Genomic DNA, 27033 nt, shown 5'->3' on the forward strand with positions numbered 1-27033 from the left:
TAAGCAGTAAGACAATTCCGAAATGTTTTGATCACTGTGGTTTCAAGCATTCAGACTTGCATATGCCTGATATGGTTGGGAATGAAAATTATATGATTTCAGTGCTTCAACAAGGTAGGAGTTACCAAAGTATTAATGATTATCTTGAATGTTACAATGAAAATGACAGATGTAATTCGAAGATGTAATCATCTAAAGCATTGCATAAAGGCAGTCCATTATGTGCACTAGGTGGCTGTGCTGACTTTGTTCACTTACAGTTAGTCAGAAGAACTATTAGGAACTAACACGCATTCTTATAGTAGTGTATTGGTAGTGTGCTAATTTATTCTACATTTTATTTAAATACATAAATTATTACTCAGTCAAAAGGTTGTTTGTCTTTGTTATACATTTTAACAATTCACATGAAAACTTCGGTTAACTGGGGCAGCCACTTAATTGGGCCAACAAGTATTGGTCCTGATGTGTCCCAATTAACTTGAATCCACTGCATTAACAACCTGAATGCTGGAGGTATGATTAGTAAGTTTGCTGATGATATGAAAATTGGCATCATGGAGAGCAGGAAAGTTATCTAAGATTACAGCAGGATATATGTAGCTGAGATGGAAAAATAGGTAGAGCATTGGTACGTAGAATTTAATTCCAACAGGTACAAGCTGATGTACTTTGGGAAGTCAAGTAGCAGGGCACGGTATATAGTGCCAACCCTTTTTACTTACTCCAGAGCAATCTCCCACATACTGTGGCTCTCCAGTTTTCTTTTATCCACGAGCCTCTTAAATGTATCTGCTTCTAACTCCACCACGGCTGTGGATTTGATACACCTACCACTCTCTGTGTGAAAAGCCTATCTGATATCCCCACTTACTTTTCTCCGAACACTTTAATGTTTAACCATTTCCACCCTAGGAAAGAGTTGCTGGCTGTCCATTCGATTCTTGCCTCCTATCATCTTGTACACCTCTATTGAGCCACCTCTCATACTTCTTCACTCCAAGCTTGCACAAACTCTCCCTGCTCAATCCTCATAAGACATGGACTGTATACGTCTACAATTTACCCTGGTACCTGCCACTCTCTGTAAAAAAACAAACATTTTTAAATGTGGAAGGGAGAGCAGGTTTGTAAATCTGGCAGAAGCAAAGGATGTTGGGAATGGCGAGGGTGGATCACTGCAGGAAGGAGTGCCTGCTGGGGGGGGGGGGGGGGCACGGGTTCAGAATTACCCAGCCCTGAGACACCAGGCAAGGTCATTTGATTCCAAGCAAATGGTTTACTGATCATTACATAACGTCCCTCTGGTGCTTCCAGCTCCTCCCTTCTTCCCAACCAGGATTCCTATCCCCTGCCCCATCACACTCTTAGTCCACAATGGAGACCCATATCTCATTACTCACATATAGTATGTCATGAAATCTGTTTTTTTTGTGGCAGCTGTACAGTGCAATACATAAAATTACTACAGTACTGTGCAAAAATCTCAGGCACCCTAGCTATATATATGTGCCCAAGACTTTTGCACAATAGTGTAAAGTTCCCAAAATGCAACACCTCACACTTGACTAGATTAAGGAGTATCTGTCCTTTCTCCACTCATATATTCTGCTGGATCCTTTCACAAACTAGGAATATAGGGTATAGGCATCAAATGGTAGGGAGCTGAGGATCGATGATATACAGAAACACCTGGAGTTCAAATCCACAGATCCCTGAATGTGGCAGCCTGGGGTGTAAGGAAGGCATAGGGCAGGTTTGCCTTCTCTGGTCAATGCATAGAATATAAAAGTTAGAATGTTTTGTTGCAATTTTACAAAATACTGATTAGACGGCATTACTGTTTAGTATTGTGTGTTGTTCCCATCACCACACCACAGGAGGGATTTGGTTGCACTGGAGAGAGTGCAGGGAAGATTCACTAGGACGTTGCCTAGATTGGAAGACTTCACCATGGAGAGAATGGGATGGGTTGGCTTGTTTTCCTGCCAATGAAAGAAGCTGAGGGGTGACCCAATAGAATTCTATAAAGTTATAAGAGGCAGAGACAGGGTAGACCCAGGGGACTGAAAGTTCTGGAGTCTGGTGCAACAAACAACCTACTGGAGGAACTCAATGAGTCAAGCAGCAGTTGTGGGAGGAAGGGAATTATTGATGTTCCGAGTTGAAATCGGTGCAACAGGCCTGAGGGTGCAGAGTGGAGATGGCTGGATGGTTTAGATAGGGTAGACAGTCAGTAGGGCATCAAAGACAAGAGAGCATAGGTTAATGGTGAAGGAAAGAGTTTCAAAGGGAATTTGTGGGGAAAGTTTTTTTTGGAAAACAAGTATTTTTTGCTAAGGAGTTGGGGGAGTTTGATACAATCATTACTTTTAAGCAACATTTAGACAGACGCTTGAATAGGCAAAGAAGAGACTTAATGCAGGTAAATGGGACTAAAATAGATGGAGATAAATATTGGCATGAAACCTGTGGGCCGAAGGGTCTTTTTCTATGCTTACAACTCCATGGCTTTGAACAATAAATAATGAAAATGTGTCATCTGGTTGTGCTTGCCAGCTCTTACCTCCGTTGGCATCAGTAAGATCCGTCCGTCTAAGAAATCCCAAGTAACCTGTCCGAGCCCAGACTGTTTGCGTATCTCCAAAGCTGAGGCGGGAGTTGAAATGATCTGACTGAAGAGATTCATCTCCATAAATGGTGAAATATCCACTCGCATTATGAGCACTGTGAACCCAAATCTGTTCATTTGGGAAAAAGATGTGAATCGTTGTTTTTGTCTCAGTCCAGCAAAAATACTGTATTTGCAATCTGTTGCAAATCTCCACAATGCCTTCAATATCATAAATAACAGATATGTTAATGTTCACAAAAGTACAGTTGGAGTGAGCGGTAAGATCCAAAGAAGAAAATTAAAACACTAATTAAAGGATGAAAAAATTTAAAAGACACACTGGAGAGAAATAGTGATAGTTAGAAGAGAACTTCCTCAGTCTTCAAATTAAATTGGTGTTCACATAGCAACATTAATATCCAATAAGAGGAAGGGAATACCCCCCCCCCCACCCCAGCTCAGTGGCTCTAGGAGGATGAGGGGTGACCTTATAGAGAAGAAATTATGAAGTAGATGTGATGGTCTATTCCCCAGGGCATGGATGTCCAAACCTAGGGGGCATAGGTTTAGAGGGGAAAGATTTGAAAAGTGACCCGAGGGGCAATTTTTTAAAATGTATTTTCACATATTGACATACAATATGGAATAGACCCTTCTGGCCCTTCGAGCCACGCTGCTAGCAATCCGCCAATTTTAACCCCAGCCTGATCACGGGACAATTTACAATGATGACCAATTAACCCACCAACGGGTACGTCTTTGGACTGTGGATGGATGGAAACTGGAGCATCCGATGGAAGCCCATGCATTCACGGGAGAACGTACAGACTCCTTACGGATGACATCGGAACTGGACTCCAAATTTGAACGCAGTGAGCTGTAATACTGTTGCGCTAACCATTCATGGAGAGGGCAGTGAGCATATGGCATGAGCTGCCAGAGGAAGTGATTGAGGGGAGGACAAAGGAATCAGTTAAGAAATTCTTGGATAGGTGCATGGAGAAGAGGATCCTGGAGGGATCTGAGCCGAATGCAGGAAATCGGGACTAGCTAGATGAAAAGCACAATTAGGCCAAAGGGCCTGTGTCTGCTGCAGACGATTCACATTCACACAAATCCATGTCATACTATAATCTTAATTCACAAAATTAAACAGAAACCCCACTTTTCAGGGATGTCCCAGTACTTGAAGAAGAGAGACAGCTCAATGAACCACGAAAGACATAAGGAAAGTAAATTGGCCCAGCTGGAAGAAGGCCAGAGATATTCCAAGAGGCAGATACAAGTGTAAAGTTAGTTTTTTCCTATAGAAACTCAGAATCTAATTTAATCAACATCGTCTTTAGTTTAACTGGGGGCACTCTTGCTTCTTGTTCAAATCCTGCTCCAGAGTATTCAGCTCTGGTGGAGACTAGAGTGTAGGAAGGAGAGAGGATGCTCAATTCGTATCAGATAATAGATCAAGCCATTTGCTGCATTTACCCACGCAAAATACCCACAGTGGTCTTGGAAAGTATAGCGAAGGAGTTAGCTGACATCTCCAGGACAACAGAGCAAAAGAGTACTGACAGAATATTTGGTCCTCTCACATTATACTTAGTGGGAACTAGCTGTGCACAATCTCATTGCCTTGTGACCTCTGTTACAACAGGGATCTCAAACTCTACAACTCCTCCCTCGGAGTGTCAGACACCCTGAGCCAATAGGCTGGTCCTGGACTTATTTCCACTTGGCATGATTAATTTATTATTTAATTATTTTTGGTTCTATGTTGCTATATTTCTTCACTATTCTTGGTTGGTACGGCTGTTATGAAACCCAATTTCCCACGAGATCAATAAAGTACGTCTGTCTGTCTGACCTGGCAGGTGAGGGGTGAGGGAGGAGGACGTCAAGGTGGCACTGTTTGAGGGTGATGGGAGTTTAGCGAGTGCAACCTGAAGAGCCCCACTTGACCCTGCGACATTTGCTGTGGACTCACAGATAGTGCGATCAGAATATCTAACTCAGTCATGACAATTTAATCGAACAGTAATTGAGGAAACGTCTGTAACCAAAAAGTTAAGATTAAGTGAGAAAGATAGGTCTGAAAGACCCTCAATTATAAAGCAAGGCTAAATGTAAATCAGCAGCTCAGATGAACAAACTCTAAGAAACAAGTGGGTTGTTTCTATGCCTGATGTTGGTCTGGCCTGAGGCAGTGAGCACTGAGAGGTACCAGAACGCATGTGCAAAGCCAACTAGAGAAAGACAGTGATATCACGCCTGTGAAATCCTCCTAAACGAGGCTAATCCCGCACAGCTGCAAACCCAACTTTCTCAGAACTCCACTGACTAGCTCGTGTGTGTTAACCCATTCAGAGTGGGTGCACATTGTGACGGCAATAACATTTCATAGCCCACTGAACAACATAAGTTGAGTTGCATCACAAAGAGATTGGTTTGAAGTAGAGAGAGAAATTACAGACAATTCACCTCTCCAAGGTGGGAGTCCCCCAGCGGTCCTTTTGTTTCAGGATTGGCAATGATAATTCTCACTCCAGGCAGGATCTATAAGACAGTTCACAAAACATAGCATCAGTCATGACAAAGAAATGGAAGGAAAAATCATTGCGGATGCGACCCGCCTGCAAGTTGCAAGTTGCATTTTCTAAAAGCTCCCTTCCGGAAAGCACTATAGGGTTATTAGGACAAAAACTTCATGCCTTCTCTGATCAACCATTCTAGTAAACCCTCCCCCCCATATTACCACTGTCACTGCACTAGACAGTAAACACTAAACCACTTTTTCTAATGCAATTTACATAGTGAATAGTTGAACATATACTTACTTTAGCAACCTCCTAGGGTTACCCATAGCCCTCTATTTTTCTAAGGTCCACTTACCTATACACAAGTCTCTTAAAAGACCCTATCGTATCCACCTCCACCACTGTTGCTGGCAGCCCATTCCATGCACTCACCACTCTCTGTGCAAAAAACTTACCCCTGACATCTCCTTCCAAGCATCTTAAAAATGTGCGCTCTCATGTTAGCCATTTCGGCCCTGGGAAAAAGCCTCTGACTATCCACATGATCAATGTCTCCCATCATCTTATACACTGCCAGGTCACCTCTCATCCTCCGTCGCTCCAAGGAGAAAAGACCAAGTTCATTCAACCTATTCTCATAAGGCATGCTCCCCAATCCAGGAAACATCCTTGTAAATCTCTTCTACATCCTTTCTATAGTTTCCACATCCTTCCTGTTGTGAGGCGACCAGAACTGAGCACAGTACTCCAAGTAGCGTCTGGCCAGGGTCCTATATAGCTGTAACACTACCTCTCAGCTCCTAAATTCAATTCCACGATTGATGAAGGCTAATACACCGTATGCCTTCTTCACCTCTGAGTCAACCTGCACAGCAGCTTTGAGTGTCCTATGGACTCATACCCCAAGATCCCTCTGATCCTCCACATTGCCAAGAGTCTTACCATTAATACTACATTCTGCCATCATATTTGATCTACCAAAATGAACCATCTCACACTGATCTGGATTGAACTCCATCTGCCACTTCTCAGCCCAGTTTTGCATCCTATCAATGTCCCGCTGTAGCCTCTGACAGCCCTCCACACTATCTACAACACCCCAAACCTTTGTGTCATCAGCAAATTTGCTAACCCATCCCTCCACTTCCTCATCCAGGTCATTTATAAAAATGACGAAGAGAAGGGGTCCCGGAACAGATTCCTGAGGCACTCAACTGGTGACCGACCTCCATGCAGAATATGGCCTGACTACAATCACTCTTTGCCTTCTGTAGGCAAGCCAGTTCTGGATCCACAAAGCAATGCCCCCTTGGATCCCATGCCTCCTTACTTTCTCAATAAGCCTTGCACGGGGTACCTTATCAAATGCCTTGCTGAAATCCATATTCACTACATCTACTGCTCTACCTTCATCAATGTGTTTAGTCACATCCTCAAATAATTCAATCAGGCTCGTAAGGTTTTGACAAAGTCATGCTGACTTTCCTAATCATATTATCCCTCTTCAAATGTTCATAAATCCTGCCTCTCAGGATCTTCCTGATCAACTTACCAACCACTGAAGTAAGACTCACTGGTCTATAATTTCCCGGGCTAACTCTACTCCCTTTCTTGAATAAGAGAACAACATCTGCAACCCTCCAATCCTCTGGAACCTCTTCTTCTCCCATTGATGATGCAAAGATCATTGCCAGAGGCTCAGCAATCTCCTCCCTCGCCTCCCACCGTATCCTGGGGTACATCTCGTCCAGTCCCAAAGACTTGTCAAATTTGATGCTTTCCAAAAGCTCCAGCACATCCTCCTTCTTAATGTCTATGTGTTCAAGCTTTTCAATCTGCTGTAAGTCATCCTTACAATCACCAAGATCCTTTTTCGTAGTGAATACTGAAACAAAGTATTCATTAAGTACCCCTGTTAACTCTTCCGATTCCATAAACACTTTTCCACTGTCACACGTAATTGGTCCTATTCTCTCACGTCTTATCCTCTTGCTCTTCACATACTTGTAGAATGCTTGGGGGTTTTCCTCAATCCTGCTCGCCAAGGCCTTCTCATGGCCCCTTCTGCTTCTCCTAATTTCATTCTTAAGCTCCCTCTGGATCTCTATCATTACCTAGTTTTTTGAACTTTTTGTAAGTTTTTCTTTTCTTCTTGACTAGATTTACAATACCATTTGTGCACCATGGTTCCTGCACTCTACCATCCTTTCCCTATCTCATTGGAACATATCTATGCAAAATATCACACAAATATCCCCTGAACACTTGCCACATTTCTGCCTTACGTTTCCCTGAGAACATCTGTCCTAATTTATGCTTCCAAGTTCCTGCCTGATAGTTTCATATTTCCCCTTATTCCAATTAAACTCTTTCCTAACTTGTCTGTTCCTATTCCTCTCCAATGCAATGGTAAAGGAGACAGAATTGTGACCACTATCTCCAAAATGCTCTCCTGCTGAAGACCCGACACCTGACCAGGTTCATTTCCCAATACCAGATGAAGTACAGCCTCTCCTCTTGTAGGCTTATCTACATACTGTGTCAGGAAACCTTCCTGAACACACCTAACAAACTCTACCCTATCTAAATCCTTTGCTCTTGGGAGATGCCAATCGATATTTGGAAAATTAAAATCTCCCACTACTGCAACCCTGTTATTATTACACCTTTGCAGAATCTGTCTCCCTATTTGCTCCTCGATATCCCTTTTACTATTGGGTGGTCTATAAAAACACCCATTAGTTATTGACCCCTTTCTGTTCCTAACCTTCATCCACAGAGACTCAGTAGACAATCCCTCCATGACTTCCTCCTTTTCTGCAGCTGTGACACTATCTCTGATCAACAGTGCCATGCCCCCACCTCTTTTTCCTCCGTTCCTGACCTTTCTGAAACATCTAAAGTCTGGCACTTTAAGTAACCATTCCTGCCCTTGAGCCATCCAAGTCTCTGTAATGGCCACAACGTCATATCTCCAAGTACTGATCCACACTCTAAGCTCATCCGCTTTGTTCATGATGCTTCTTGTATTAAAATATAAACACACTGGTATTTATGTATTTATGCAGATTTTAATCCACATCTGTACTTTAACTTCTAACATTACTTTTTATATAATTCTTTATTCTTTATAATTGTTAAATGTTATTGTTTTATGTTGCAAGTCACGCCAACACACCACAGCCAATTCCTAATACATGTGAATGTATATGCCGAACAAAGTTGATCCGTTTTGTTTTAGTAAACACAAGTTCACACTGGGCACTATCATACATTTCTACATGCTGAATTATCGGCAGTTTCCTAAACTGAACTTGCACAACTAACCATTAGCACTACTGAGAATTCTTAAAATGTAATTTTCAAAACATGACTGCCAATAACAATGTAATTTCATCATTAGTGATCACAACCATAACGGTTCAGTTTAGATCTTTCAACTTCCTGACTTCAAATGAAAATAAAAATCCTTATTCCCAATAATCTGCTCATAACTGCAACCACAATTCTTCATTCTTCATCTGTTAGTACACAGTTAGTGCAGTGAGATTGGCTCCAGGGTCTGCATTATATTCTTTGTGTGAGATGTGGGGATTCTGGGAGACCTCCATTCTCCTGGATTGACACATCTGCACCATGTTGCAGCCGCTCGGAGAACAAGCTGCATTTCAATTTCTTTTGGCTCATATGGGAAACTGAGGGGGTGATAGGTAGGAGCTACAGGGAGGTAGTCACCCCTAAGTTACAGGACCTGGTTGACTGTCAGGAATGGAGGGCTATGGTCTCAGAGCAGGTCAATGGCAACAGATAAGGTAAACATCCGCAATCTTTTTCCTTGTGTAGAGGCATCTAAAACTAGAGGATACAAGTTTAAAGCGAGAGGGGAGAGATTTGAAAGGGATCTGAGGGGCAACTTTTCCCCACACAGAATGTAGTGTGTATCTGGAATGAACTGCCATAGGAAGGGACAGAAGCTGGAATAATTAGCAAGTCTGAACACTTGCGTAGCAGTTAGCACGACGCCATTACAGATGAGGGTGTCGGAGTTGGGAGTTCAATTCTGGTGTCCTGGGTAAGCAAATTTGTACATTCCTTCCTGTGTGCACATGGGTTTCCTCCAGGTGCTCTGGTTTCCTCCCACAGTCCAAAGACGTACCAGTTAGTAGGTTAATTGGTCATTGTAAATTATCACATGATTAGGCTAAGGTTAAAATTGGTGGGTTGCTGGCAGCACGGCTCAAAGGGCCAGAAGGGCCTATTGAGCACTGTCCCTCTAAATAATTAAACAATGACATTTTAAAGCTGTTTGTACAGGTAGATGGATAGGAAAGATCGAGGGATACAGGCCAAATGCAGGCAAATGTGACTAGCTCATGGATGAGTTGGGCTGAAGGTCCGTTTTCAATATTGAATGACTGTATGACTCTTTTCTGCCCCTTTGCAATCAGCACACTACCCCTTCTTTGGATTATGTCAGGCGTGAATTTCAGTGCAGGACAACACCATGTCCACACTCGGGGATGACATTCCTATGAAGGCAGCTAATCTTCCACATAAATAAACAACAAGGATGTTTTCATTAAACATTGAGCTAAGAACTGCCAAAACACACTCCCTTCCAACTTTGGCTGAACCCAACCAAACTCTGCCAACTCCAGAACACTCACATGATGTTAGTTTTTAACTACTTTCAAATTAGGTCCTCATGGAGAAGAACAAACTTCACAAGAGAAACTCAACTGTAATCTCAAGCACAAAGCTGGCCAGCATTCAGAATGATATAATAATGCAATATTGTGTGCCCGTCTGAAGATTACCCACTTTCGTTTCAGCTTTTCCTTTCTAATACATTGGAGACTTTCAAAACATACATCCTTCACCTGGCTAAGCATAAAATCCAGCATATGTTTCTGGAAAATATCAAAACACACTTAATTGCAAACACATGAATATTTGCTTCTTGTTTTTAAATCCATTTTTCAAAGAAGAATTTGTTACTCACTTTTCCGGATTCCATTAGTGGTAGGCTGTGAGGAGATCCTCTTTCCACTAAGCGGACCCTGTAAGCAACAAAGGGGATGTTGTGTAGGCTTCTGCTAATAGTCCCGCCCGTGTTGTACAAGTTAAAAATTCCACAAATTTATTCAATAGCAGTGTTTTAAGATTTTTTCCAATGTCTGCTTACACAGTCTGAAGTTATATTAAAAGCAAAAAAAAAGGCAAACAATGATAGGAAAAGTAAACTGTGTTGTAATTTATCAAGCCCTGGGCTTCCCTTTTTACATTGTGTTCAACCTTATAATATTTTTGACCACTATCACAGTAACTACTTACATGCTTGTTAAATAGTTTTAGAATCAATAGCTCTACACAATCTGTTGACCCATAGTCTGCAATTTCCCTATCTCATACCCCAATAATAATGGAAACAAGATTTCATAAACTTCATTTATCAACTTTTGAGTTATTTGTAAGTCTTCACCAATTAAGATTTGATTGCCCATTATCTTAAGTGACATCTCTCTCGCCACCATAGACATATACATTCAATTAGAACTCAGATTTATGCTATACGTGCTTAAAATTTAAATACAGTTCCCAATAGATTTTTGCAATAAACTTTTATTATTTGTTAAATGTACCGTGGAATTGTAGGCCCTCAATAAGCATTATGCTAATCAATAGATATACAATTCCAATAGATATACTTCAATCAGACTCAATCCATTTGCACACATCAATAACTGTGCTTTGTCTTCCAGTGATCTGTGTAATTTGAACAGCAGTAATCATTCAAAACCTTGTCTTCCACATTTTAGTTAATTGATTTGTTGCACCAGGACAGACTTTTCCAACAGCTTGTCTGAGAGTTTTTGTTAGCATTGCTGTCTGTTTTGTTAATTTTCAAGAGTTCAAAGTAAATTTATTATCAAAGTATGTATATGTCAACATGTACAGCGGATTCCATTTAATTGGGATACGTCAGTTACTGTACATTTTGGCCCAATTAAGCAGCTGCCCAATTAGCTGAAGTTTAATGGAAATAGTAAAGAAGGTATAAAAAATGAAAACTGAGTAACAGATTATATGCTTAAGTGAAATACAGAACAAATTAGAACACAACCAATAAATAGTACTACAATACTATAAAACCATGTATTAGTTCCTAATAGTTATTGACAGAGGAATTCATCCAGTGGTGAACAAAATCAGCACACACACTAAGATATCGGACTGCTTTCAATGATTGCATCCTCCAGATCTACATTTTCATTCTAACATTCAAGATAATTGCTGATTCCTTCAAAGCCTCTGTAGTTCCTGTTATTTTTTTTTAAACTACAAAACATAAAACTAATCAAAAGAAAAACACAGAGCCATGGATAACATGTCCTTAGTTTGTTTTATTTAGTGAGACGCGCACTTATATCATGGTGGCGTAATAGCTTATGCCACTCAAGTACTTTTACATATAACCCGTAATCAATTATGCAAACAGCAAAGAATATATTTATAATTTAACCCAAATATTACTGAAATATTAAATACACAACTCTCCTCCCTGCTTAGCTATAAATTCCAACTCAATATAGAATGCATCTCATGTAATAGTGAACTTCTTCTGCAGGTGCCAGCTATCTTGGGTGGCCACATGGACTTGAGACATTGTGGGGTCTTATCTGGTTTCCCTTTGTATCATCTCTGCTGTAAGAAGGAGATTCTTGATTTGCATTAGGGAGAATACATTAAGAGGAGGGTCCTCTTCTATAAATTTTCCAGGCATTTCCTTTTCTAAGGGTAAACAGGACAATGCATCAGCATTTCCGTGCTTAGTCATCCTCTTGAATTCAATTTCGTAACTGTGTCCTCCAAGAAAAAGAGCCCATCTCTGTATTCATGCGGCTGGACTGAAAATGGACATTAATGGTTGATGATCAGTAATGTTCATGCTCACTTTCATTCTTGACTGCAGCTCACTTGTGTCTCTGGGTGTTGTTTCCATTGATACAACAATTTCAACTGCTCTTTTAAATGTTATCTGCTCTTGAAAATGCAGGAACATTTAGAACCAAAACCATTGTTGATTGCAGAACACTTTGGTTTCATAAGCGGAATCAAGAGGCAAGGGATTCCATTGTAGCTGACATGGATGAATTGAAGAAATTGTCTGAGCATTGTCAGATCAGTATGCACATTAATGATACACTGAGAGACTGCACTTCAGTGAGGAGCCATTTTTTAATGCATTCTTGTAAGATTCCAGAAACTAAACAATCTCTATGTATCATTTAGGATACATCAAGCAATTATCTGTTATCCAATGGAGTGCGCCTATCTTTCTGATGTATCCAGCTATTAAAATTTTATTTTTATTATCTCCAGATACTCGCTGTTTATGAACACGTGAATTTCATCCATTTTTTGCCTTTTTTAACTCAAATATCTAAAGAAAAAACAGGCAGTGCTGGTTTTGTAAAACTCAATCATCTCTCTCTCTCCCCCCCACTGAGAAGAAAGAACACATTGCAGTCCTGACGAAGGGTCTTGGCCCGAAACGTCGACAGTGCTTCTCCCTATAGATGCTGCCTGGCCTGTTGTGTTCCACCAGCATTTTGTGTGCGCTGCTCTGAATCTGCTGTGTAGTTCGTTTTAAAACTGTTAGGTTTTGTGACTCCAAAGCATAAAATTGATCAAAAGAAAAACACGGAACTGGGGATAACATGTCTTTAGTTTGTTTTATTAGTGTAAGGTGTACGCTTATGATGTGATGGCATAATGATATACGCTTTTCATGTACTTTTACATATAAATTTAAACAACAAAGCATGTTTAATCAGTTAACACATTTACAATATTACTCAAATACTCAAATAGTACTTAAATATTAAATACTCAACACTCACTTTAGTAGTGAAATCGTTGCATTGTCACTCCCAGCTATTTCTGGCATCTCTAAGCTGGAATTTTTGAAACCACCATGAGCAAAACAGTTCTGAATTGACCTACTGCTTATTTCTCACCAACTACAAGTGATAAAAATCACTGTTTTTTGAATACAAACACACACAACTGATGCTATTTAAAAACTGGTTCGCTCTAAGCATGGTGCAGCGTCTAAAGGCCACTCAACTGCACACAGATAATGCCAGCTATAACCTGCTCAGCAAGTTTCCTGCCCAAATTAAGTGGCACAGTGTGCCAAATAAACAAAAGGCCAATTTTCTCGATTCATTTTTGTTCTTTAAGAGTTGTCCCAAATAAGCAGCTGCCCTGATGGCCCAACTACACTGAGATTCACTTACTTGTGGGCATTCAGGGTTGATACAAAGAAATATAGCACAGTCAATGAAAAACTGCACACAAAGATGGACAAACAACCAATGTGTAAAAGAAGACAAGCTGCTATGCAAATACAAATATAATAAAATAATAATTTAAAATAAATAAATAGATAGATAGTCATATTGAGAACATGCATTGTAGTCCTTGAATATGTCCATAGGTTGTGGAATGAGTTAAGTATTGAGATGAGTCAAGTTATCTACACTGGTCCAAGAGCCTGATAGTTAAAGGGTAATTAATAACTGTTCCTGAACCTGGTGAGATGGGGCCTCTACCTCTTTCCCGAAGGCAGCAGAGAGAGGAGAACATGGCTTGGATGGTGCGGATCCTTGATGATGGATGCTGTTTTCTTGTGGCAGCGTTCCTTGTAGATGTGTTCTGTGGTAGGGAGGGCTTTTCCTAAGATGGAATGGGTTGTGTCCACTACAACCCATTCCTTACAAAGCATGCCTTATGAAAACAGGTTGAGTGAACTTGGCCTTTTCTCCTTGGAACGACGGAGGATGAGAGGTGACCTGGTAGAAGTGTACAAGATAATGAGAGGCATTGATCGTGTGGATAGTCAGAGGCTTTTTCCCCAGGGCTGAAATGGTTGCCATAAGAGGGCACAGGTTTAAGGTGCTGGGGAGTAGGTACAGAGGAGATATCAGGGGTAAGTTTTTTATGCAGAGAATGGTGAGTGTGTGGAATAGGCTGCCAGCAACGGTGGTGGAGGTGGATACAATAGGGTCTTTTGTGAGACTTTTGGATAGGTACATGGAGCTTAGAAAAATAGAGGGCTATGGGTAACCCTAGTAATTTCTAAGGTAGGGACATGTTCAGCACAACTTTGTGGGCTGAAGGGCCTGTATTGTGCTGTAGGTTTTCTATGTTCCTACATTCTGTGGGCTTTTCCATTCTACAGATCTAAAGATTACAGTTCAAGACTAGAGTTAATTCATAGTTGATGTTTTGGGCCAAAGGCCTTCCCAAAAAGCCCACTATTTATCCCCTTCCATTGATGCTTCCTGGCTTGAGTTCCTTCAGCATTTTGTATGTTGCTCAAGATTTCCAGGAACTGCAGAATTTCTTGTGATTATAGTCAATTCTCTTTCACCTTTTGAGAAGGTGGCCATACCACACCAAGCAACATTGGGACGAGTTGCTTCTCTCTAAATCTTTCAATGCCGTTTACTGCATGACATTCATGTTTTCTGCTTCCCAAGAGTTGGTCTCTAAATATTTCCTTCAGATAACTTGACCTGTAGCATCCTTCGGAATTTCTGTCAATGCCACCACCATCAGCATCCCAACAGGCCTGTTATCTTTTTCCTTTGTACCTCCACCCATTCGCGTCACTTCTCAAGGGAATTTCCCATGCAAATAGGTAAAAATAAACACATGCCCTTTTTCCTCTTCCCTTCCCATCATCAAGCAATCCTTCCATGTGAGGTGGCAATCGGCTTGCACCTCCTCCAGCTTAGCCTACAACGTTCATTGCCCTCAATGTTGCTCCTTCTACACAGGGAAATAACTTTGCAGAACACCTCCATTCTAGCTAGTAAACAACTCTTAGACAACAAGCCAGTATACCAAATCCTGCAATATCATTGGTTCGAATTGTTTATTAATCTCGAGTGGCACCTGGCACCCTCTAAAAGTCTAAATACAGTATACGTATCCAACACAGGGTCTTGGACTTCAAACATTAATTTTAAGTCTCTCCCCTCAGATGCTGCCTGGCCTGCTGAGTGTTACTAGCATTTTGTGTTGTTATTTCACCTCACCAGCACATACAGATTGTATTGAATTTCACCTTACAGATTTACTGCCTTGAGAACAAACATTTGTCAAACACGATTACCTTTTCATAGGCCTGTGCTGATCCCCGCCCAATCTAATTATTATTTTTCAAATGCCATGTTATCACTTCCTTCATGATCATTTCCAGCCTCTTCCCTTCTATTGACATTAGATTAATTGCTCTATAATTCTTGTGTGATGCTCTACAATTCTTTGTTTTCTCTCACCCCTTCTCAGAAATAGGAAGGTCACATTAGATGCAGATACCAAGAGCCTTCTTGGGAGAATGCAACGCTCACCAGTGGAAATATTTGACAAAGAGCTGGGGAGCTATCGGTGCTTCATTGGCAAATACTACTGCTCAAAGACACCACTGAAAGATTTTATCAGATTATTATTCCACTAGCTGTGGGAGTCTGCTCGTATAAATAGGTCACTGCCATTCCTGCATCACTCCTGATTCAGCTCACCCGCAACCGGATCCCTCCTGATTCAGCTCACCCACAGTCGGATCCCTCCTGATTCAGCTCACCCACAGTCAGATCCCTCCTGATTCAGCTCACCCACAGTCAGATCCCTCCTGATTCAGCTCACCCACAACCAGATCCCTCCTGATTCAGCTCACCCACAGACAGATCCCTCCTGATTCACCTCACCCGCAACCGGATCCCTCCTGTTTCAGCTCACCCACAACTGGATCCCTCCTGATTCAGCTCACCTGCTGTCAGATCCCTCCTGATTCAGCTCACCCACAACCGGATCCCTCCTGATTCAGCTCACTCCTGATTCAGCTCACCCACAACCGGATCCCTCCTGATTCAGCTCACCTGCTATCAGATCACTCCTGATTCAGCTCACCCGCAACCGGATCCCTCCTGATTCAGCTCACCTGCAACTGGATCCCTCCTGATTCAGCTCACCCGCAACCGGATCCCTCCTGATTCAGCTCACCTGACCGGATCCCTCCTGATTCTGCTCACCCGCAACCGGATCCCTCCTGATTCAGCTCACCCGACCGGATCCTTCCTGATTCAGCTCACCCGCAACTGGATCCCTCCTGATTCAGCTCACCCACAACCGGATCCCTCCTGATTCAGCTCACCCACCGTCAGATCCCTCCTGATTCACCTCACCCGCAACCGGATCCCTCCTGATTCAGCTCATCCACTGTCAGATCCCCCGATTCACCTCACCCGCAACTGGATCCCTCCTGATTCAGCTCACCCGCAACTGGATCCCTCCTGATTCAGCTCACCCGCAACTGGATCCCTCCTGATTCACCTCACCCGCAACTGGATCCCTCCTGATTCACTTCATCCACTGATTATGTCCTTTATGATCCACTGCCCAGATACCCTTGTACCACAGAGGCAGTACTATGCAGCACAGAACTGAAGCATTTTAGAGCATAAGGCCATAAGACATAGGAGCAGAATTAGGCCATCTGGCCCATCGAGTCTGCTCTGACATTCAATCATGGCTGATCCTTTTTTCTCTCCTCCTCAAGTTCCCAGCCTTCTCCTCGTAACCTTTGATGCCATGTCTAATCAAGAACCGATCAATCTCTGCCCTAAATACACCCAATGACTTGGCCTCCACAGCTTAATGTGGCAACAAATTCCACAAATTCGCCACCATCTGGATAAAGAAACTTCTCCACATCGCTGTTTTGAAAGGTCGCACCTCAATCCTGAGGCTGTGCCCTCTTGTCCTAGACTCTCCCACCATAGGAAACATCCTTTCCACATCTACTGTCTATGCCTTTCAATATTCAAAAAGTTTCTTTTTTTTGGTAATTTATTTTTTTTAATTGAAGTTCACCATCAAACAAACATTTCCATAAGATGTATTTCATACATTGTACATATATATCCCCCCTCATCCTTCTGAATTCTAGTGAGTACAGATCCAGAGCCATCAAATGTTCCTCGTATATTAACCCTTTCATTCCTGAAATCATCCTTATGAACCTCCTCTGGACCCTCTTCTAAAATGATGGACCCAAAACTGTTCACAATACTCAAGGTGAGGCCTCACCAGTGTCTTATAAAGCCTCAGCATCACATCCTTGCTCTTGTATTCTAGACCTCTTAAATGAATGCTAACATGGCATTTGCCTTCCTCACCACCAAATCAACCTGCAAGTTAACCTTTGGGGTGTTCTGCACAAGGACTCCCAAGTCCCTTTGCATCTCAGATTTTTGGATTTTCTCCCTGTTTAGAAAATAATTTTCACATTTATTTCTACTACCAAAGTGCATGACCATGCATTTTCCAACATTGTATTTCATTTGCCACTTTCTTGCCCATTCTCCTAATCTGTCTAGGTCCTTTTGCATCCTACCTGTTTCCTCAACACTACCTGCCCCTCCATTTTGTCCACAACACAATACCCATGTGGATCTTGATCACAAATCACCGAGTCTATCGACTGTATCTTTCATGATTTACCTCACTCCAACCCCATGTTTTATTTTTAATCAGCAGTACGCTGACTCACCTCCTCCCTCCCCAGTGTGATTCTGGGAAGTTTACTGGTTTTATTCTCATTTCACAAAGTTATTTGGAATTTGAAACTTCACTAAGCTTCTTATAGAGGTTTGCTCCACATTGATTTATTATTAATTCATGGACCCATTCAAGTTCTGCAACCAAGCCAGGGCAAATCCTCAACCCTGCCTCTTTCACCTTGCTCGGTGCCAGGTTTGCTTCCTTGGCTTAGATCTTATCTCACAGGTCCATAGAGTGGCTTTGTGTGTAGGTTCATCAGGCAGTGTGATCTGCTCCTCCTGGTATGGACAACCAGCACAGTATCCAGGGCATCTATCCTGTGGTGGATTCAACATCCCCTATGAAGTGACCTAGGGCTTCTTTCTTTTGAATGGAAGAAGATGAGAGGTGACTTGTTGGTGATGTACAAAATCATAAGAGGCACTCATAGAATGGATAGCCAGAGACATTTATCCAGGGTGGAAATGGCTAATACAAGAGAGATACAAGATTTTAAGGAGGAAAGTATACAGGGATGTCAGAAGTAAGTTCTTTACACAGAGAGTGGTGAGTGCATGGAATGCCCTGTCAGGGGTGTTAATAGAGGCAGATATATTAAAGGTATTTAAGAAACTCTTAGATAAGCATATGGATGATGAAAAAATGGAGGGTTATGCAGGAAGGAAAGCTAGATTGATCTTAGATTAGAAGGTTGGGATGATGTCATGGGTCAAAGGGCCTATACTGTGCTATAATGTTCTATAGCCCAACTGAGTATCCACATGTTGTTTTTATTTCCCCCAGTGCAATCCAGGTTGAGGTGTTAGCTTAGTGACTACCAACGCAGCAACAAACTGGGTTACATGGCACAGGTTTCATGGAGACCATGGTTTCAGATAAGGAGAAACTTTGCTACTGCATAAACTTAATAACCCATGCACAGAGACTGTAGAAATATTTTTGTAACTTAAGCAGTAAATTATGCGAGTGAACCAAAAACTATATATATATATATATATAAAGTGTCGGTGAAGAGCACATTCCACGAGACCCACCCCAAACTGTCACGCAAACGGGATTGAAGAAAGATGTGGAAAGAAAGATATTTATAAAGGACAGGCAATAATGGAAAAGGTCAAGGAACAATTAAATAAATAAAAGCTTGAGAATAAACAGCAATTCAACTCCATTCCTTTCAGATTGACTTTTCCACTGCATGCCCAGGGCTGAATTTTGCTCATAGTTGAAGTTTTCTCTGCACCAATTCTGAGCACCAATGCATTGTACATATGAGAGCTTCTGCAGATGCTGGAAATCCAAAGCAATACACACACAAAATGCTGGAGGAACTCGGCAAGTCAGGCAGCATCTATGGATATTTCTGTCTGAGATCCTTCTTCAGGATTTCTTTCCTCCTTCCTCATAAAATTATGAAAATTGTGAAAAATTTGTTTCCAACCCCCCCCCCCCCTCCCCAAGGAGGGGTTTAAGAACAGAGGAGAGAGTTTAAAAGGAGGACATCGGGGCAGCTTCTTCATGCAAAGGCTGATACAGATTAGGAACAAGCTGGCAGCAATTGTGATTGAAGAGGGCACGTTAGCAACATCCTGAAGCCGGCTGGGGAAGAACATAGGTGGGAGAAATCTAGGCAGCCATGGGTCAAATGCAGACAGATTGGTGTAAGCTTATTGGGCAACAGAGTTGGCACAGATGAGTTGGGCCAAAGGGCCTGTTTCCATGCTGTATGACCATGTCTCATACTGACTACGGACATGCTTTATTTCAGATTAGTGCAGCCAGCCGGTGTTGAGAGTAGATTAACAAATAAGATCATTAGAGAGACCTGGCGTTGGTGGGAAGACTCAACATCTGACAAGCGTACATGACTTCTGGAATGTACAGGAAGGGTGCAAGGCAGCTCTGAGATCAGTGTTGCATTTAATCTGAATACTTCCTCCTTTAGACCAATGACAGAATTAAAGATCAAATAAAAGGCCACATCTGACACTGATTACGGTGAAATCAAGCCAGTTGTAAAGAATGCCTGCTTGGAAAGTTAATGCAATGAATTGGCTACTGTGTGCTATTAAATGTTGGTCAGTTATAAGGGTCGTATATTAAGAAAATTATATACATGAGGGATAATTTCTGTCAATCACTGGCACATTGCCAGGAACTGCTTTTCACAAACAGATTCACTTTAATTCAGTTGAACAATCTCAAACTCAGGGCTTTCTGGTTAATTGGGCCATCAGTTAATCGGGACAAGCCGCTTATATGGGACAACTCTTACAGATCAAAACTAATTGAGATGGAATTCCCTTATTTAATTGGAACACTATGCCTTTTAATTGGAACAGGAGACCGTTACCAAACAGTTTCTAAACAGTGTCAGTTGTGTGCACTTTGTGGCCTTTAAAACACTTCACTGTGTTCAGAGCAACTGTGTTCAAATAGCATCAGTTGCATACGCTTGTGATATTCATTTGGGTCAACAGGCGCTGAATTAAAAGTCAGTGAGTTTTGACACTACTCATACAGGAAGACAAAGGCAGCATCTTATAATCTGCACTAGTGCCTGTGCTGACTTTGTTCACTTACAGTCAATCAAAAGAATACGGCAGCATACACTGAATGAATTCCTTCGATAATTATTTGGAAGTAATGAGAGTTTCATAGTATTCTAGTATTATTGGCAGTGTTCTAATTTGTTCTGTATTTTATTTAAATACTTAATTTATTACTCAGTTAAACCGTAATTTGTCTTTCTTAAACTCTTTCCATGAAACCTCAGCTAGTTGGGGCAGCCTCTTAACTGGACCAAAATTTACTAGTCCTGATGTGTCCCAATTAACTAGAATCTATATCCCAAAGCTCACAGCAAGAGGTAAATCACATTGCAACAAACACAGTCTTCTGTTGAGAGAACTAAGATTTAAATACATTTCTGTATAGTTCCACAAAGTGTCTTGAAAAATACCAAGAGAACTGTCACTATCGAGTTTTACATTAGCTGAAGACAGAATGTGAAAAATTAAAATCTTATCAGGCCTAATTACTAGATAAAAATAAAAATATACATGCATTCAAGTAAGAATTGAGGATGATGTTGGTATTTGCATAATGATCATCTGGAAAATAGATGGCGCATGCCTTCTGGGGTCAGTGAATGTTCCCCAAGGAGGCCAAAATTGTTTGATGTCTGTTAGGTCGAGTCTAATGAGGGCTTTGATTAGCTCCATCCCTTTGTAATCCACAGAATACAGCATTCTTCTGTATCTGTCTAGACCATTTTGTACAAACATATTCTATGTCCCTCCCTTTTCATAGAGTATTTTGTATGATTCTTTTTAAGTTCCAAGTGGATGGTAATACATTTGCTTGTATTGTAATTCATTTATCGTAGTTCTGTTCAACTGCTTAAATATATTCATATATTTCTATCTCATCTACCTACAACCATCTTTGTGAAGTGTATTGAATTCTTTTTTCACTTCAAGGATCTTCCGAATTATCTATCCCAGTTGAGTTTCTGTGCAAACTCCATCATGCATTTCTTTTATTGTTCATAATTTGTAACCAGATAATATTCACTTCAGTATATCATTTCTGCTTAAGCTTGTTCCATGGAACTTCTCCTCTACTCAATACTCTGCAAGTTATATTACCACAAACTAAAACCCTTATCACTGGGATTAATTTATTAAGAAGTCAAAAAGCAAGAAAAACTTCAATTACTAGAAAATTGAAAGTAAAAAAAAACTAATTTGTTCCAATGAAGGATCATCAAATTCTAATGAAGTATCACCAAGTTGGAAATATTAACACACACAAAATGCTTGAGGAATCCAGCAGCCTAGACAGTACCTACTGATAAAAGTACAGTCGACATTTCGTGTCAAAACCCTTCAGGAGGACTGGAGAAAAATAGGTGACTGTATTTTCTCCCACAGACACTGCCTGGCCTGCTGAGTTCCTCCAGCATTTGGTGCATTGCTCGGATTTCCAGCAATACACACAAAATATTAATTTCTACATATTCTGTCTGATACAATGAATATTTCCAGCATTTTTTAAATTCCTACTAAGACAGTAAATAAATTGTTATTCAAGTTAATACATCATTGAATTTTGCTGCTGTACATGTTGAGATCCTCAATTTTAAACAAATTCTAACTGAGTGCTCTATCTCATTTCATCCATCCTTTCCTAATAGTTTATTCGTTGCTGAATCAATATAACACATGACAATATCAAAGCTGACGTAATCAGTGGGCCCTTTTCTGTACAGTAAGCTATTTCTTCCAAGCATCTCTCTTTTCATTAATCACTTTCCCCAATCAATAACGCAAACAAGAACAAAGATGTTAAATTCAATGCGAGGGTATCGGCCGTGGTTTATAATGACAGAAGCATTCAACCGTCCTGTAGCGGGTAATGCTTTTGGCAGACCTTTCCAATCAAAACCACTTATTAAAAATAGGCATCACCAGTGACAGCCTCTTAAGGTGACCCTTTGAAAATAACTGGAGTTGTCAATGCTGGCGCAAGCAGAGATCCAGCAACTAGGCACACTACGTTCCTGATTTGTGGCTCTATGGTTCAAAGTGTTACTCAAAATTGTTGTGATATGAGGATCAAAAACATCTGTGAACTAGTAGCAACAGCACAGACATGTGAGTTATAAAATACTCCTTAATGTATCGAGGAGTGGTAACCTGATACGTTTTCATAAATCAAACCTCACCCCTAATAAGGACCTTAACCGTAGGATCTGGTCTACAACCTGTGACTAACCTGATTTTCCATAATGGGAAGTGGTTTTCAAAGAATCAGGAAAATGCCTAGTGTCATTGGTCTCAACCAAAATTTATAATTAATTATTGTATAAAATTTTAAACATGATCAATAGCTAATTTTACGACCCCTCCCGCAGGCAGGGACATGGGCACAATTAGGGGTAACTCCATGCTCAGCAGTTTGATCTGGGGGTTCCCCGTGTTATGGGCAAAGGTGGTTTTCAGTGCAAAAGTTTATAAACTACAGTGGCTGAACTGACTTTGGATGAATTTCACTTGATGCGCAGAAGAAAGTAAGGAACACAAGTAGGAGATGACCATTTGGACACTTGTTAATGCCCCACCATTAATAAGATCATCTCGGTTCTACCATGTCGCTACATAATCCAACATCCCTTGATTCCCTTAAAAACATCTTTTGCCTTCACAGATGCTGTTTGACCACACTGTTGTTTTTAGCATTCTGTTTCTCTTTTCAGACTTCAGCGTCTTTTGTCTGTAACAATCTATCAATTATTGTACTGAATAAATTGTCTGAAACTCCAGAGTTTTCTTGTATGCAGAACTCAAAAAATTCATTACTCACTGACTGGAGAAATTTCTAATTTCAGTCCCAAACTGTCAATCTCTTATTTTACATGACAGCTTATCAAAGTGCAAATACACCAGATCTACTTGTTGCTCCCTTTTCTACTCCGTTGGTCATAATCCAAAAAAGCTGAGATTGTAATTTTTCCTTCATAAATCCACGTCGACTTTTGCCAAACCTTATTGCATATTATTTCCAAGTGCCATGTCACCACTTCCTTAAAGTAATAGACACCAGTGATATTGGATAAAATGTTAAGTAATTTCTTGTTTTCTCTCTCCCTCCTTTGTTAAATAGTGAGGATGCACTTGCTACTTTCCAGTCTGTAGAAATGATATTATATCCATGGAATTCTGGAAGAAGGAAATGTGTCGATGTGTCATGTTGATAGGGTAGTTAAGAATGTGTATGATGTGTTGGCCTTTATTAGTCGGGGAGTATTGAGTTCAAGAGCTGTGAGGTAATGTTGCTGCTCTAATAAACTCTGGTTAGGCCACACTTGGAATATTGTGTTCAGTTCTAGTCACCTGATTGTAGAAATGAGGTAGAAGATTCAGAGGGTGCCGAGGGGATTTATTAGGATGCTGACTGGATTATAAGGGTAAGTTGAGTGAGCTAAGGCTTTTCCCTTTAGAATGAAGGAAGATGAGAGGTGATTTGATAGAGGTGTACAAGATAGACACGTAGGTCAGGTGGATAGCCAGAGGCATTTTTCAGGGTGGAAATGAATAATACTGGGGGCATAATTTTAAGATGATTGGAAGAAAGTACAGAGCAGATGTCGGAGGTAAATTGTTTCACAAAGTGAGTGGTGAGTACGTGGAATGGTCTGCCAGGGTTGGTGCTGGAGGAAGAATATTAAGGGCATTTAACACACCTGGATGATAATAAAAAATGAAGATTATGTAGAAGTGAAGTGTTAGATTAACCTGAGAGTAGGTTAAAATGTCAGTACAACAACATGGCCAAAGCACATACACTGGCTATAGTGTCTTAAGTCCTATGTTTTGCACATCTAGTCCATGTCAAACTATTACTCTGCCTAGTCTCATGGACCAGAGCCCTCCATACCTCTCCCTTCCATGTACCTATCCAAATTTCTTTTGATATCGAAACTGAACTCACATCCACCAGTCCACAGGCAGTTCTTTCTACTCTCTCACCACCCTCTGAACAAAAAAGTTCCCCCTCATGTTCTCCTTAAATGTTCCATCTCTCTCACTTAACCCATAACCTTTAGTACTAATCTCACTCAACCCCCCTGGAAAAAGTGTGCTTGCTATCCTATCTATACCCCTCATAATTTTGGATACCTCCATCAAATCTCACTTCATTCTCCTCCACTCTGGGCAATAAAGTCCTAACTTAATCAACTTTTTCCTAAGATGTAACTCTTCAAGTCCCAGCAACATCCTTGTAATTTTTTTTTGATCTTGATAGAAACCATTTCCAAACTCTTGGGATGCAGGTAAACAAGCCTTAGACCTATTAATTTCTCCAGTTTTTTTTAAGCACATAGATTGGTACAACCCCTGGCCCACAATGTCTGTGGTGAATATGATGCCAAATTAAACTAACCTCTTCAGCTTGCACATGATCCACATCCCTCCATTCTCTATACATTCAGGCGCCTGACAGCCTTGCAAACATCACAATTGTATCGACTTGCACCACCTTCCCTGACAGCCAGTTCCAGGCATCTACCACTCCCTGTGCAAAACACTTCCCTTGCACGTCTTTTTAACTTTCCTCCTCCCACCTTAAATGAACGTTGTCTAGTATTTGGCATTTCTACCCTGGAAAAAAGGATTCTTATTGTCTAGCCAATCTTTTTCTCCTATAGTTTTATAAAACTCTTTCATGTCTCCCCTCAACCTCCACTACTCTACAGAAAACAACCCAACTTCATCTAATCTCTCACAGCTCACACCCCCCCAATGCAGGCAGCACTCTGGTAAACCTCTTCTGTATACTTTGGAAAGAAATATATCAGAAGATTAAAAAGGCTCTTAGCTGGGCACAAGAATGTGCAGAGAATGGAGGGATATGGACACCATGTTGACTTAAGGAATTAGCTTAATTAGGCATTAAATTACTGTTTTAATTAGTTTGGCACAACATCATGGGTCGAAGTTCCTCATAATTTGCCCTACTCTAATTTAAAACTCTCAGCAAGGTCCATACCTATCGTTATCGATAGCTATCCTGACAGTTCAGGCGTTATGATCACTGTTCCCTAACTGTTTACCCACTGAAAGGTCAGTCACCTGGCCAGGGTCATTACTCAACATGAGGTCCAGTATAACCGCTTCTCTTATTGGACCGTCCACATATTGATTTAAAAACCCATCCTGGATACACTTAACAAACTGCTCCATCTAAACCCCTTGCACTAAGAAGGTCCCAGTTTATATTAGGAAAATTGAAACCTTCACGAAACAACCCTATTATTTTTACGCATTTTCTCAATGTGATTACATCAGAGGGACAATAGTGGAAACTGGGAGCAGTTTCAAACTCCTGGGAGTGCTTGTCTCGCACAACCTGTCATGGTCCCTGTGTTGCCTTTATGGCAGTTATTTAGCTTATAATATTTTCGCTTAGTAATTCATTCGTTAGTATTTTCTAGTTAGAATTAGAAGTGTTTAAAGTATATTCATTGCCTGTAAAATATATCGGCATGCGACGACGTCACATCCGGTTTCGCCACGTCTTGTGGGAAAATACCGGTTTGAGATCAACACGAGGGTGGGGGCTCACCACGAGGCAGACCTGAGCAGAAGTTGTTTTGCAAGCATTAGAAATCACAGTGAGAGCAACGCTGTAAGTTAATAGATAATCGATATGTTGAACTAAGATGTTAACGCCGATCCTGTTAAAAGTAACAACGGTCGATAATGTTTATGTTTTCGTTAGTTAAAGAGTTGCGGATAGTTTGCATTGAAGTGTATTTAAAGTAGTCAATGGCGTAGGTAAACTCTGCCTGTATGCTACACTTTAATGTAATGTAGTTATAGTTACTTTTAGAAGTATTTATCAAGAAGGGAACAAATACTGTATCAATCTTGTATTGTTTTATCAACAGTTTTCACCATATGTTAATGTGAAGAGTGAACAGTAAATGGTTAATCTTACTGCGACCTTGTTTCATTGACTGTGGTTTATCTCGGTGTTTAATTCGGCGTTTCCATTACACCCGAGCGAGAACGCTACAGTCCCAGAAGACATCCCATACGATCAGGAAAGCTTAGGAAGAGCTTAGGTAATCTATTGCATCCGGTGCGGCCTCCTCTACATCAGCGAGACGTGACGCAGATTGGGGGACCGCTTCGTTGAGCACCTACACTCCGTCCGCCACAACAAACGGGATCTCCCGGTTGCCACCCACTTCAACTCTCCTTCACATTCCCATTCGGATATGTCCATACATGGCCTCCTCTACTGCCATGATGAGGCCAAACTTCGGATGGAGGAACAACACCTCATATACCGTCTGGGTAGTCTCCAGCCCCTTGGCACGAACATCGAATTCCCCAACTTCCGGTAATTCCCTGCCTCTCCCTTCCCCATCCCACCTTCACTCTGTCTCCTCTTCTAGCTGCCTATCACCTCTCATGACTCTGCCCTCTTCTACTACCCAGAGTGCTTTCCCCTTAGCTTCCTTCTTCACCTCTCCAGCCTATCCCCTCACTGCTTCCCCTCCCCCACCCCTTGATCTTTCCTCTGATTGGTTTTCCACCCTCCCCCCCACTTTCTTTATAGGGCCCCTGCCCCCTCCTTCTTTAGTCCTGACGAAGGGTCTTGGCCAGAAACGTTGACTGCTCCTTTTAACGGATGCTGCCTGGCCTGCTGAGTTCATCCAGCTTTTTTGTACGTCTGGATTTG

The 27033-nt window shown here is 41.2% G+C and overlaps 1 protein-coding gene across 3 annotated transcripts in view; it reads right to left on the minus strand.

Moving 5' to 3' along the window:
• LOC132395384 (disco-interacting protein 2 homolog C) overlaps positions 1 to 27033 on the minus strand; it is a 594953-nt gene that overhangs the window by 14031 nt on the left and 553889 nt on the right. For all 3 annotated transcript variants that reach the window (XM_059971899.1, XM_059971900.1, XM_059971901.1), the window contains 3 exons: positions 10148 to 10205; positions 5090 to 5164; positions 2567 to 2741 (listed from right to left, as the gene is read on the minus strand). In XM_059971899.1, coding sequence (XP_059827882.1) covers positions 2567 to 2741; positions 5090 to 5164; positions 10148 to 10205 — 308 coding nt within the window. The remainder of the gene's footprint in view (positions 1 to 2566; positions 2742 to 5089; positions 5165 to 10147; positions 10206 to 27033) is intronic.

This window comes from Hypanus sabinus, chromosome 6, assembly GCF_030144855.1.
Source record: "Hypanus sabinus isolate sHypSab1 chromosome 6, sHypSab1.hap1, whole genome shotgun sequence".
Taxonomy (NCBI): Eukaryota; Metazoa; Chordata; class Chondrichthyes; order Myliobatiformes; family Dasyatidae; genus Hypanus; species Hypanus sabinus.